The sequence below is a fragment of the Lepus europaeus genome, chromosome 18 (genome assembly GCF_033115175.1).
Source record: "Lepus europaeus isolate LE1 chromosome 18, mLepTim1.pri, whole genome shotgun sequence".
Classification (NCBI taxonomy): Eukaryota; Metazoa; Chordata; class Mammalia; order Lagomorpha; family Leporidae; genus Lepus; species Lepus europaeus.
In genome coordinates, this window is record NC_084844.1 from 6,849,342 (window position 1) to 6,863,392 (window position 14,051).

The 14,051-nt window shown below is 52.8% G+C and overlaps 1 protein-coding gene across 8 annotated transcripts; it reads right to left on the reverse strand.

Annotated features, from left to right (window-relative positions):
* Nucleotides 1-1,607: 1,607 nt before the first annotated feature.
* MTNAP1 (mitochondrial nucleoid associated protein 1) lies at nt 1,608-13,768 on the reverse strand. Of its 8 annotated transcripts, none has more exons than XR_009868449.1 (6): nt 12,749-12,876; nt 11,900-12,059; nt 8,643-10,123; nt 5,995-6,087; nt 2,826-5,462; nt 1,608-2,235 (listed from the first exon to the last, which is right to left on the reverse strand). XR_009868449.1 is itself a non-coding variant. In XM_062215965.1 (6 exons), exons 3-6 carry the CDS (start codon nt 10,114-10,116, stop codon nt 4,209-4,211), a joined length of 1,698 nt encoding a protein of 565 aa, XP_062071949.1. In that variant the 5' UTR covers nt 10,117-10,123; nt 11,900-12,059; nt 12,749-12,875; the 3' UTR covers nt 1,608-4,208. The 8 variants fall into 8 exon arrangements, 6 of the variants coding, with proteins under 6 accessions (XP_062071949.1, XP_062071945.1, XP_062071947.1 ...); XR_009868448.1 differs by having other exon boundaries at nt 1,608-1,855; nt 1,981-5,462; XM_062215965.1 differs by having other exon boundaries at nt 1,608-4,231; nt 5,355-5,462; nt 12,749-12,875.
* Nucleotides 13,769-14,051: the final 283 nt, after the last annotated feature.

Sequence of the window (14,051 nt, forward strand, 5' to 3'; positions counted from 1 at the left end):
CATCATCCCCCACCCACCCACCCCGAAAATCTGACAAGGGAGCCCATCGCAAACACAAGGAGGGTTGGGTGGAGGGGTCGATCCTGACAGCAGGGAAGCATGTTGGGGGAGGGCCACTTCCGGGGGCTGTGTCTGGAGACTCCTCCCCTGCTGAGCCAGCGCCATGCTCTGCCCGCCCTCTCCCCCCCCACCCCCCAACCCTGAACAACCAGGAAGCAGGAGCGTTCCTGTGGGAAAATACAATTTGCAAGGCCAGCGGAAAGAGCGCCCACGTCGGTTGTATTAAAAAAAAAAAAAAAATCCATGTTGGAAAAAAAATGCACATTGGTCCTTACAGAGGATCCCGGCTCTGAGTCCCATTTACAGGGCGCGTCCCCTCTTCCTGGAGAGCTGCCTACTGCAGGCTTTCTGTTGAGGGCTGAAGACGCCCCTTTAACAGTCCTGAGATGGGCGCCAGCCTTTCCCAGCCCTGGCCGAGCAGGGCAGCCGATCCAGCTGGCGAGGCCCCTGTGGAGGTTCTGCAGGTGGAGGTGGCTGGGCGTGGGTGGACCCCAGATGCCCGGGGTTGTGCGGTGTGGTTAGGGGCAAGCTGGGTTTTGAGGCATCACACTCACAGTTGTTCTGTTGCAGAACCTTCTAGAAAGGTGTGGAGGCCTGGGAGTGTCCCCTGGCCCCAAGGCAGCCCACAGGCATACCAGGTTGCAGCACAAAGGGGACAGGTCAGGCTGGGTCAAAGGCAGAGGGGGCCTGGTGGGAGGGGGACATTTGGGACTTGTTGGGACAGCACTTTGCCTTCCAGATGAAACCTGAGACGCTGTGACATCAAAGCAGATGGGAAACCCAGGGGAAGTCACTGTCACTACAGCCTTGTGTGCCTCAGGGAGTGGTGGCCCTGCGGCTCATCCTCCCCGACAGCACCACCCTAAGACCGGAGGGAGGGGCTGTGAGCAGGGCGGGAAGCCACGGGGAAATGGTCCAGGAGAACAGAGGTGTGGGAATCCCAGTCTGGAAGCTCCGGTAGTGCAGGTAGAGGCCCTGCCGTGCACCGAGTGTTGCTGCCCCCCGAAATGTACCCAGAGTTCCAGGGTGACGGTCTTAGGAGGTGGGGCCTCTGGAAGGGAGGAGAGCGCTTGCTCAGGGGTGAGGTCACATGAGGACATGGCAACAAGGTGGCCAGGGGAGGCCTCGGCAGAACCCAGGCCTGTGGACTGCGATCCCCACAGTGCGGCCCCCAGAGCTGAGCCAGTGTCTGTGTGTACACTGGCACTAGGCAAGCGTCCGAGTGTCGGCTGCGCTGAGGTGGAGAACAGTGGGGTCTCTCTTCCTTGGTTCAAGTTTAGAATTTGGATACAGTCTAATGGCAAACATGGTTTTAGAACAAGTGCTATTAATAAGTCAGGCCTTGCCGGAATTTAGACACACGGCCTCTCAACAAATCCCTACAAAGCAGGTATAATTATCCCCATTTACAGTCAAAGGGGGCTCCAGGAAGTGCAGTAACCTGCCCCAGTGACACACGCACTCACCTCACAGGTGAGGTTCTGGAAGAGGTAAATGATTGGCTCAGACTGATATTTTTTAAAAAATTTTTATTATACAGAGTGCTGTACTAATATGCAGGTTCTGCACAAAGCATTAAACAGCTTGTTGATGACTCAACAAAATAATACTATTTGAGAAGCAGAAAGAGAGGCCTCCCATCTGCTGGTTCACTCCCTGAATATCCACAAAGGTCAGGGCTGGCCCAGGCCAGAGCCTGCAGCTGGGAACTCAATTCAGGTCTCCCAGGCGGGTGGCGGAGACCCAGCCACCTGAGCCATCACTTGCGCTTCCCTTGGTCTGAATTAGCAGGGAGCTGGAATTGGGAGGCAGGGCTGGGAGTTAAACCCAGGGGTAAAGGGATCTTAACCACTAGGCTGAATGTCCCCGCCCCGATTTCCATGCATCGGCAGCAGAACGTGAACATGGCTGGTTACTTACTGCATGACCAAGAGCCAAAATGAAGGAGGCGGTTGAGCGCGGGGAATCCTGGGAAGCCTTCTTCTCTTTCCCCCGGCTTTGTGGAGGGACTTCTGCAGGTGGCGGAGTTGCACCTCCTGCTCAGGCCTGGCTGTGCAAATGAACTTACAGGGATATTCGCGTAAAAATGCACCGTAGGGCAAGTTTACACCGAAGCTGCAAACTGGAGCTAGGATGTATATTCCTTGATCATGCTGAGTTTGCTTAGGTCTAAATCTAGGAAGAGAATTAACTGGTCATCAGCTTATCTCAACAATTCTCTTAAACTACTCTGAACATTACGAACAAATAATCTACGGTCTTCAGTTATTCTCCCAACCCCGGTGGCAGCAAAAAGACGAGGGAGCCTTTCTTTCCACTACTTTGGGGACTTTTGCAAACAACTCCAGGACACGGAGACACCTTCAAGCTCTATTTCAAAGTCCTCCACATCACCTTATTTAAGAATGCGTTCACAGTAACTTAAGTAATTCTGCTAAAGAGTTTTGCTCATTCCCACCATGTGTGTGATAATCCTTGGTCCTGAATGACATCAAGCACCCCCCACCAGGCCTACAGGGTCTCCCCTGTGTCCTACACTGAGCAACACCAAGCAGACATCCTTTTAGGATCAATGGCTCATTGGACCTTTTTTTCAGACATCTGTGTAGTGTGATTACCAAATGGTTAAGTGCTATCGGTGTCTCAGCATTCTGGTTTGGGCGCGCGACACCAGTCGCAGCCATGCTGCCCTGTGTGCTCCCACGGCACTACTCCAGGGACAGCACGGGCACCCGAGACAGACTCCTATGTAAATGTCTCCTCACCCGGCGCCGATCTCCAGTCTGTGTAATCCTGACACCTGGACGGGTAGCATATCCTCGGGCAGGGGCTGTGAGGGGTCGCACCGGAAATACTTTTGAGTTTGGGGGGGGGGGGGGCACAGGGTTTCTGCTGCAATTGCTCAACTTTGCCACTGCAGAGTGAGGCTGCCAGGGCCAACAGCTGTGCGAGTGGGGCTGGGTTTAGAAGGGCAGGAGCAGGCCGGTGCTGTGGCTCAATAGGCTAATCCTTCGCCTGCGGCGCCGGTACACTGGGTTCTAGTCCCAGTTGCCCCTCTTCCAGGCCAGCTCTCTGCTGTGGCCCGGGAAGGCAGTGGAGGATGACCCAAGTGCTTGGGCCCCGCACCCACATGGGAGACCAGGAGAAGCACCTGGCTCCTGGCTTCGGATCAGCGCGGTGCGCTGGCTACAGCAGCCATTGGCAGGTGAACCAACAGTAAAAGGAAGACCTTTCTCTCTGCCTCTTTCTCTCACTGTCCACTCTGCCTGTCAAAAAAATAAAAAATAAAAATAAAAAAGAAGGGCAGAGGCAGAGGCCTGCTGAAGGGGCTAAGGGCCTAAGGGCGCGCTACGGCGGGGCCGCCGCGTGCTGACCCAGGTTTGGACGCCCGCAGCCCTCTCGGAAGGGGCCCTTTCAAGAGGACCCCATCTGGAGGTCCGGCGCGGTTCCTGATGCCTGCACTAGACTAGAATTCTCGCCCTCAACTCTGACTTTTCTCCTTATGGAAAGTTCTCGTAGATGGGGATACACTTGTGAGTATCCTTAACCATGCGAATCTGTGGCAGAATTAAATCCTCCCCACTGGGGAGCCAGAATCCACGTTGTGGGAAGAAGTGCAGGGAACAGCACGCAAGCGCTCTGCGCCGGCCTGAGAGCACCATCTGCTTTTCCTCCGTTTTCAAAGAGCTGAGGCGTAGGAAGGACTGACCTCATATTTTGGCACGCGGATATTACAAGCAAAGCTGAGAGCGAGTGAGAGACTTCAAAAAGGTCATGGAAAAATGGAATTAAAATTCAGTTTTTATTGGTGCCAGAAATATTTAAAATCCATGTATAGTTTTTTCATAATCTGCATTTTCCATGCATTATGAAAAAACGTTTTTGCACCAAAATCAATCCATACTTTTAATTCCATTTCCCACAAGTTTCTTGAGAGCAAGCCAGAGAAGCATCTGGACAGAATCCCATCTGTCCGCCTTAACGAAACATCTACTTCCTACATAACTGCTCCAGATGCCAATACTTTTATTCACTTCACCCCCTCTCCTGTCCCAATACAATTTAAACGGTTAAACCTGTACCACAGCCGTCGGCACCACACGGCCCTCGCAGCTCCAGAGCTTTCGTAAGCGGCGTCCAGGTCAACATTACTTACGCCAGCGCTGCAGCTCTTTGGATAAACAGAGATAAAGGTTACAGACCCACGCGGCCTCCTCCCCTCTCTCCTGATGGCTTCTACCTCTCGCAGACACAGACCTACTGTTCCGTTTTTTGTCTTATGAATTTATGAAACGTCTACTAAGCTTGTGCCTAGTAACACCAGGTTTTACCAACTAGACCCCTTTCAGACTGGCAAAACCGTCAGGGGAGCCTTGACCTCGGGGGGCCCTGGTTTTGGGCCGCACTGTGTGGGATGTCGAGAGGACTGTGCTCACCACGGGCAGGCGACTTGGAGTGCTGGGCCGTTCCCCGGGGCTGTGCTGGGCCACCTGCCCTCCTCCTTACCAGGCACTGATTTAGCCAAAACCCTCCAGTTACAGTCAAGCCCCGGTTTTTTTTTTAAAAAAGTTTCATCAAGCTGTACGTAAACTATAGTGACCTTTATTTGTCCATTATAATCTTGCACTTTTATACTGAAAGTGTCTTTATTTTTTAAAAAAAATTTTGTCCTTTGAGCTTATTTTTCCAATTGGAGAAAATACTGCATTTTTTGGGTTCCTAATAATGTCTTTTTTCCCCTTAAACTATGAAGATACGTTTTAATTACATAGTACTTAAAAGGAGCCAATGTTACCTTGAAAGGGAATAAATTTGGGCACTTTCCTCCTGGCTAAGGCTTGGTGCCAGCTCAGATTCCTAGGGGGGAGCTTGATTTTTAGAAGCAGAAACACTGGGACGCTGGGAGACGCCGGCACCCTGCCGAGTGTCAGCGGTTTCTGTTCCTGCTCCCCTCTGGGCCACCCAGCTGTGGTTTCAGGGCGAACGTAGCACCAAGGACAGCACCTGCCCTCTTTCAGGGACGCAGATTTGGCCAGTGGACCTTCTAGACCGCACACCGCCAAGGACAACATTAGATGGAGGACAGGGGCAATTATGTAAATTCCAGTCAAATCCTACAAAGGCCATTATAAACAAAATCTCAAATCCTCCTCTCCACGTACAACCCAGATCTCCAGGCAATAGCTCATTTACTAGGGGATGTCGGAAGAGGAAAAGCAATTCAGAGAATTCCCTGGAGGTGCCTACAGTGGCGCGCGACCCGGCATTTAGGCTAAAGACACAGACAGGCTTACTCAGATGCCTGAAACTCCAGCGACAGCAGAGGAGGAAGTATCCCGTGAAGAGCATCGTGATGCCACCGACTCCACGCTGCCTTACGGTGGCGTTGTACCTGATCCAGCCTGTGCAAAAGGAAACACGCCTCGCCGTTACAGTGTGACCTGGCACCAGGAAGTCCCGTCATCTGTCTGGGAGCTACTCGGCTAGCTCGGCTGGCTTGGGCGATTGAGCTGCAGTTAACAGAACTTACAAATACACAGTTCACAAATACATAGTTCATGCACATGAAAAGGCTAAAATCCAAAGGCCTAACCTTAACAAAATCACACTTCTCTTGGGAGCTTGCTTAGTCTACAGTGGGGAGGAGACTAACACACCCAGTTAATTTGAGATGGAAAATCTTGCTAGCTTCAGGAGGAGGCCTGGTCACTACGGGAGAGGCAGAAGGAGGTCACCAGAAAGGAAAGCTGCTCGGTCACTGGCAGCTCCTATTGTATCAGCCTTGGTCAAACTCCACAATGAAACGAGATAAACAGAAGGCTGGGGAGACAGCAGACTTTTTCTTCTCTCTTCCTCTTCCTTGTTATAAAAGAAGTTTCTCCCAAGTGTTTGCAGTCAGCAACAGAACCCAGCAGTCAACAGCTCCAGTCTCACCTTGCTGCACAGCTCCCAAGAGCCTCTTTAGGGAGAAGCTGGGCGGGGGCTCCACACTCCTCATGTCAGTCGAGCTTCTTTCCAACAAAGGAACTGCGGTTCCAAACAGAAGTCACGGTGATTGTTCATCTGAATTCACCCCCTCCCCAACATTTCATTGGCAACATTCCCAAGCCTGGGCCTCAGGACAAGTCTGTTCTGAACAGGTAGGTTAATGGTCTCGGCCTTGGACTTCAGCTAAGTGTTCAAAGTCAAAGGCATGGCAGGTGGAAAACAGCCTTTTCTCAAAGGCTGCGTGAGGAGCCCCCCGGCGGTCAGCAGCTCTGCACAGCTGTGATCTGAGGAACACAGTGTGCCCAGGTGACCCCTGTGCACGCCGGAATGAGGTGACTCACTCACACCCACCACGTGCTACAGCTCGAGCATCCTTACTTTGAAATGCTGGGGACCAGAGAGGGTTCAGATTTTGGATTCTGGGCTATCTGAATGTACACAGTGAGGAATCTTGAGGATGGAGCCCAAGTCTAAACATGACTTCATTTCTGTTCCATATGCACGGCGTCACACAGCTCAAGGTGGTTTTATTAAACATTTTTAGTGTGCCTGTGATGCCACGTGAGGTCGGGTGTGGAATTTTCCACTTGTGTCAAGCTGGCACTCACAAAGCTTCAGATTCTGTGGCATGTTTGGGGTGTCTGGATTCAGGACGCTCCCTGTCACTACCAGCTACAGTCAACACGTATGTCACTCACTGCTATTACTGGCTAGCAAACATTTCTTTGTGCTTCATACACAAACACCTTAAGGAAAACCAGAAAAGAGGACGTATGCTGCTGACCCACATTTTCCCTGTACCTGTCTTTATGTTTAACGCAGGCAGGGAATCTCCACCACTGAGAGTTCTCTGGTCTTGGTTTGGTTCATTAGGTTGAAGGACAAATCAAGCAAGTTTTGATGCTAGGTTTAGGAGGTCAAAGTTGCTGTGGATGTTAAAACATGACTCAACAATCATTCTATCAGGGTGACAGTGAAAAGAACCATGTTAGCTTCCGAGGTATGACATAGAGCATTAATAGGCAGTAAGGGACCAGGCTCTCTGGAGTTAATTCTCGTGCTAAGACTAGTCCCTTAAAACAATATGGGATAATTCATGCATCTTGGAAAAAATGAGAAAGACATCGTGAAAACTGCCTGTGTGGTTACGTCCTCAGCAGTGTCAGGTAAGCCTATCCGCTTCCGGCTATGGACTAAGCCAAACTTACGTGACATCAATCCAGGCTCTGAGCTGGGCTCACGTAAGAAGCCTACAGCCCAGGAAGGCCTGCTCGGCACCCACATATCTTGTTCTGGTTGTTTTCAGTGTCTTCTCTGCCTGCTGCCCATGCATGCTGGGTTCCAACGGAGGGCCTGAGACCAAAACCCATGGCCACACCTACTGTCCCTTGCATCTCCTGGACACTGTCTTGTTTTTGCCTGCCACAAAAGTGCCTACATTTCAAGCCCAACTTACATGGTTGAACTTCCACTGACAGCAGCTCCATGTATACACACACACACACACACACATATAAAGATTTATTTACTTACTTGAAAGGCAGAGGCAGAGAGAGAGGTCTTCTATCTGCTGGTTCACTCCCCAAACGGCTGCAACTGCCGAAGCTTCCTTTGGGCCTCCCACGCGGGTGCAGGGGCCCAAGGAGTTGGGCCATCCTCCAGTGCCTTCCCTGGCCATAGCAGAGAGCTGGATTTGAAATGGTACAGCTGGGACTTGAACCAGCATTCACAGGAGATGCCAGCACTGCAGGCAGCAACTTTACCCACTACGGCACAGCAACAGCCCCTTACGGATATATTTTTAAAAGATTTATTTACAGGACTGGCGCTGTGGTGTAGCAGGTAAAGCCACCGCCTACAGTGCTGGCATCTCATATGGGCTCCTCTTCAAGTCCCGGCTGCTCCACTTCCAATCCAGCTCTCTGCTGTGGTCTGGGAAAGTGGTAGAAGATGGCTCAAGTCCCTGGGACCCTGCACCTGCGTGGGACCCTGAAGAAGCTCCTGGCTTTGGATCAGTGCAGCTCTGGCCATTGTGGCCAATTGGGGAGTGAACCAACGGATGGAAGACTCCCCCACCCCTGCTGTCTCTCTGCCTTTCCTTCTCTCTCTGTGTAACTCTTTCAAGTAAATAAATCAATCTTAAAAAAAAAAAAAAAAAAAAGAACTTTTCGGGGCTGGCGCTGTGGTGTAGCAGGTAAAACCACTGCTTATGATACTAGCATTCTACATGGGCACTGTTTTTGTGTTCTGGTCCTGATTAAATTCTGAACACAGTGCTTGTTCCATTCAAGGGAATTTTGAAGTCTTTATGCTTTTCTTGGGTCTGTTCAGCCTGAATAACCACCCAGCCTCTACCGGTCATGCCTCTTCCCAGTAGAAATTCAGCCACTAGCTGTATCACAAGCCTGTCGTAGCCTACTTCAACGCTAGGTAGAGGGAGAGAGAGTGATAAACCATTACTGCTGACTCCTGGAGCAGAAGCAACATTTTAGAACAATCAGAAATCTGCACTGAAATGTCTAGGTGTAAATAAGCTGAAAGTGAAAATGCTGTTGAATCAAAAGGCAGAGCGTGGCGAGAGGCAGGATGTTTACCTTGTGAGTGACCCGCCCCCTCGGGACTGATGAGCGGAGGCTTCCGGACCACTGCAGTCCAATGCTGAGGCTTCTCCGGCAACACCCCCAGTCCAAGGTAAGCAGGATAGAGTTCTGGAAACCACTCCAGCCCCATGGAACTGGGAAGGGTCTTTCTCTCCCCAGGGTCGACATGACCGAAGAAGGGGCTTTTAGAAACGCGAGGCTGGGCTGACTGCAAAGACTGCTGGCACCCAGAGGGTAAGGCTTGGCCAGATCTGCGGTCCAGAGCGCCCGGCCCCGTACTGCCCATTAATACTCCTACATCAGGGACTCGATTCCGAGTTCCTCCTGCTTTCTCTTCTTGAAGCACTCTGATAGCCAAAGAGGTAAGACTCTGATTCCTTGACTGCAGGACAGAAAGACACTCACTGTGCGCTTTCTCCCTTGGGGTGAACACAGGTGAATGTGGGCCTTCGTCTCGAGGTATCCGCTCCGTGGCTGAACCGCCAGTCTTGGAGCCGCTCGTGGAAGTCCACTCCTGCACCTCCGTGGCAGACCTGCCTGCCTCGGCACTTCCTCTGCTCCCACAGGCCTCTGCTCCAAGGGTAAGTCCTCTTTCTTGGTTCTGTTGGACTTGGGTTTTTCCTAACGGGCTAATTTTAAGGGCTAACATGAGTGATTCTGTGTCCTCTCGCCGAGTCTCAGTGTCTCTGCCATCAGCAGAGATTGCCGAGAGGCGAGCCCTTCCTCCGGAACCTCTCTCACCGCTCCACGCTGCCAGCCTTGCTCCTTTAACCTCCTCACCGAGAGTCTTTGGAGAGCCGTGATGACCACCAACAGGCACATCTAGTGGTTTTACCAGAAGTCCCTGTCTTTGGGCATCAGCTGTGTCCCGTTTCAGGTCAGACGTGGTCTGTACAGCTGAGGGATATTTTCTTCCTTGATTTGACGAAAACGGTTCCAGCGAGCCAGCCAGCAGAGAGGCTTTTGTTTCTGGAGGGCTGCGTCTCCTTTCTTCGGATCTAGGCAACTCTTTGCCAAGTCCTCCTTTAGGCCTTGCGCTCTCTGGTGCATAACACTGAGCCTCGGTTTCTGGGTGGAAACTGACCTTGGGCTCAGTGTTTTTTAACATTCTGAACGAGAGTTGAGTTTGATGGCTGATGTCTTGATCCGGCTTTGTGGTGGGACTTGCTCTTTCTGAGCCAATGGCCAGGACTGGAGGGGGCTCATCTGTCTGTGCTGGTTTGTCCTGTATCAATTTAGTATTTTTTCCCTCATTCTCTAACTTTCTTCCTTTGGCTTTCATTGAATCTTTGAGGGGCTCTTTCACTTTTTTAGTGCATGCAGGCGTAGTTGGCTTAGACTGCTGAACATTTTGGTCACCAGGTAAGGTTGCTCCCAACATTTTACAGTACGGCAGGTGGGATTTTAATCGTTTAAATGGCTTCTTGCAAAAAGGGCACACCTCCATTCTGGGCTGATCATCACTCATCTTCTTCCTGAAAAGGGAAATATGAAATTATGAGGTGCACCTCGTTTGTAAATTAGTATTTTGTGTTATTCATAACAATCCAGGCTAAAAGGAAACTTTAGATTTGTACTTGATATTGTACATTTCTTCTTTTTTTTTTTTTTTTAATTTTTGACAGGCAGAGTGGATAGTGAGAGAGAGAGATAGAGAGAAAGGTCTTCCTTTTGCCGTTGGTTCACCCTCCAATGGCCGCCGCGGTAGCGCGCTGCGGCCGGCGCACCGTGCTGTTCCGATGGCAGGAGCCAGGTGCTTATCCTGGTCTCCCATGGGGTGCAGGGCCCAAGCACTTGGGCCATCCTCCACTGCACTCCCTGGCCACAGCACAGAGCTGGCCTGGAAGAGGGGCAACTGGGACAGGATCGGTGCCCCGACCGGGACTAGAATCCGGTGTGCCGGCGCCGCAAGGCGAAGGATTAGCCTAGTGAGCCGCGGCGCTGGCCTACTGTACATTTCTTACATCCTCCTAGGGAATCTACCATACAAGTAGGTGAGAAACTTACATCTAGTTGATAAACGATCAAAGGAAAAAAATGTCCAAAATACTAGCTGGAGTAAAATGTTTGCTATCTAAGGTTACAGCAAGTCAACTGGTATCACTTGAGTATAAAGGAGAAGTTCCAGAACTGTGTCTTTCAAGCACAGAATTCCAAAGTCACTGATCAGAGAGAAGTTTCCATAGTAATATATAAAAATGGGGTGCAAGAAGAAGCTTTAGAGAGAGGGTCTTCCATCCGCTGGGTCACTCCCCAAATGGCCACAATGGCTGTAGCTGCGCTGATCTGAAGCCAGGAGCCAGGAGCTTCTTCAAAGTCTCCTATGTGGGTGCAGGGACCCAAGGACTTGGGCCATTTTCTGCTGCTCTCCTGGGCACATTAGCAGGGAGCTGGATCGGAAGTAGAGCAGCAGGACTTGAACTGGCACCCACGTGGGATGCTGGCACTGCAGGCAGCGGCTTTTACCTGCTACGCCACAGCGCCGGCCCTGCAGGAAGCTTTAGAGGGACTGGCATGGTACAGCAGGTGAAGCTGCCGCCTGGGATGCCAGCATCCCATATGGGTGCTGGTTCAAGTCCTGGCTGCTCTGCTTCTGATCCAGCTCCCTGCTCAGGTGCCCAGGAAAGAAGATGGCCCAAATGCCTGGGTCCCGCCACCCACATGGGAGACCCAGATGGAGTTCTGGCTCTTGGCTTTGGCCTAACCCAGCCCTGGCTATTGCAGCCATTTGGGGAGTGAATCAGCAGTTAGAAGATTTCTCTCTCTAATTCTGCCCTTCAATTAATCAATTTAGAACTCCCATGAGAAGTGAAGCTCCACCAACATGTAATGTGTTAGTAATATGTATCTGTGTCCCCATACATGAGGGGCACTTTGAATACAAAGGGTTTTCATGGGGCTGGCGCCATGGCATAGTGGGTAAAGCCACCACTTGCAGCGCTGGCATCCCGTATGGGTGCTGGTTTGAGTCCCAGCAGTGTATTATGAAAAAAACCATGCATGGATTTTAAATATGTTCGCAAAGTAAAACTTCTCTTTAACCCCATTTTCCATGAACATTTTGAAGTGCCCTCATTTATGCATGTGCACACATATAAGATGCACACATACGTACAAATATAAACATGGAGGAGAAATGGTCCCCAACTTTTTATTTAGGGTTTGTGGTATAATGGGGTATTGGCAAATTTATTTAGTTTGAAATCCTTGTGAAATACATGCTGTGTAAAACCAAGTTAAAATATCTGTACCTTGTTATCCTTAGAGTCAGGAAAAGAAAATGTTTAACTCCGAAGTTTGGCTGAAAGTTATTTCATACGCTTTATTCCTTCTGCAAAATAAAATTCCATGGGCAGAGGGCATCACCCTAGCACTGAGTTTGGCCCGTGATGTCTGTCGTTTGAGTTCTTTCTGTAGATGTAAACACAGAAATGTTATCATTACACAGAAATGGGATGAACATACCCCTGACCACTAAACAGATGGAAAAAACGACTGGGGCTGGTGCTGTGGTGCAGCGGGTTCAAGTCCCAGCTGCTCCATTTCTGACCCAGCTCCCTGCTTATGCGCCTAGGAAAGCAGTGGAGAATGGCCCAGGCGCTTGGGCCCCTGCACCCCCGTGGGAGACCCGGAAGAAGCTCCTGGCTTCCGATCAGCTCAGCTCAGCCCTGGCCACTGCAGCCATGTGGGGAGTGAACCAGCGGATGGAGGACCTCTCTCTATAACTTTTTTTTTTTTAAAGATTAATTTTATTTTATTTATTTGAAAGTCAGAGTCACAGAGAGGGGTAGAGACAGCGGAGCTGTGCCGATCCAAAGCCAGGAGCCAGGAGCCTCTTCCAGGTCACCAACGCCAGTGCAGGGGCCCAAGGACTTGGGCCATCTTCCACTGCTTTCCTAGACCATAGCAGAGAGCTGGATCGGAAGTGGAGCAGCCGGGACTCGAACTGGTGTCCATATGGGATGCCGGCACTGCAGGCGGTGGCTTTACCCACTGCACCACTGTTAAATGTCTTTGAAATAAATAAGATAAATCTTAAAAGAAACCATCTTCGAGACAAATAATCTTGGCCAATCTAGTTATCGACGCGACCGACCCACCTTAGGCTGCACCAAGTCAGACAAAGCCGCGGCCCCCGAATTTACAAACACACAACTGCAGCTCAAGTATCTGTGGGACTCAGAGGTACAGAGCGCCCCAGACTGGGACCTTCGATCCGCCGGTTCACTCCCCAGATGGGCCAGGCCGCAGCCGGGAGCCTCTTCCAGGTCTCCCACGCGGGTGCAGGGGTCTGAGCGCTCGGGCCATCGCCCACTGCTTTCCCAGGCCATCGGCCGGGACTCGAACCAGCGCCGCCCCGGGAGTCTCTTCTGGGTCTCCTACGCAGGTGCAGGGGTCTGAGCGCTCGGGCCGTCGCCCACTGCTTTCCCAGGCCATCGGCCGGGACTCGAACCAGCGCCGCCCCGGGAGTCTCTTCTGGGTCTCCTACGCAGGTGCAGGGGTCCGAGCACTCGGGCCATCGGCAGGGCGCGGGGCCGGGAACGGAGCGGCCGGGCCTCGAACCGGCGCCGCCCGGGAGCCTCTTCCAGGTCTCCCACGCAGGTGCAGGGGTCTGAGCGCTCGGGCCATCGCCCACTGCTTTCCCAGGCCATCGGCGGGGCGCGGGATCGGGAGTGGAGCGGCCGGGCCTCGAACCCGCGCCGCCGCGGGGCCTCTCCCCACCGGAGCTCCCCGGGATGCCCGTGCTCCCGCGTCCCGGTCACAGCGGCCCCTCGGCGGCACCCACGCGGGGCGGCGGAGCCGAAGCGACAGGAGCAGCCGGGCCGTCTGTCCCGGGACGCAGAGGGTCCAGGCCCGCCAGGCTCGCGGGCACGGGCGGCTCCGGGCGGCCGCTCCCTCACCCTCCTCCTCCTCCCGCCGCACCCGCGCTCCTCCGCCCAGCGGCCGGGACTCCCCGCGCCCCATCGGCAGAGCCCCCGCCACACCGGAACGCGGGCCGCAGGGAGCAGCCCCGCCCTGCGCGACCCCCGGCGGAGCCGCACTCACCGGGCCGCACCTCAGGGTCCCGCAGCGCCCAGGGCGGCCGGCGAGCGCCGGCCCAACCCCCGGTACAGGACCCCGGCAGGCCGTCCACGCAGCTGCCTGACGGGGCTCTCGCTCAGTTTTTTAAAATACCCTCACAGGGACTTAACCCAAGGGCTTGCGCCATCGCATCGTGACACACGTTAACGTATTGTAGTCCTGGTCTCAGTTTTATACCGGGTGCCACCCCTTATTTGTGGACAGGCGGAGCTCGGGCTACTCCTCACGAGGTCCTCGCTCCGCAGCCTCCAGTCGCTCCTCCCCCTCAGACGCGCCTCTCCCCGTGGGCGGGGTTACCGGTCGGCGCGGCCGGCGTCGCGC

Coding starts and splice junctions, on each gene's coding strand:
- MTNAP1 (XM_062215961.1), bottom strand. CDS start 10,116: ATGAGTGATGATCAGCCCAGAATGGAGGTGTGCCCTTTTTGCAAGAAG. Junction 6,088..8,642: donor GGGGGCGGGTCACTCACAAG/GTAAACATCCTG, acceptor TTGGAACCGCAG/TTCCTTTGTTGGAAAGAAGC. Junction 5,463..5,994: donor CTTGGGAGCTGTGCAGCAAG/GTGAGACTGGAG, acceptor CCTTTTGCACAG/GCTGGATCAGGTACAACGCC.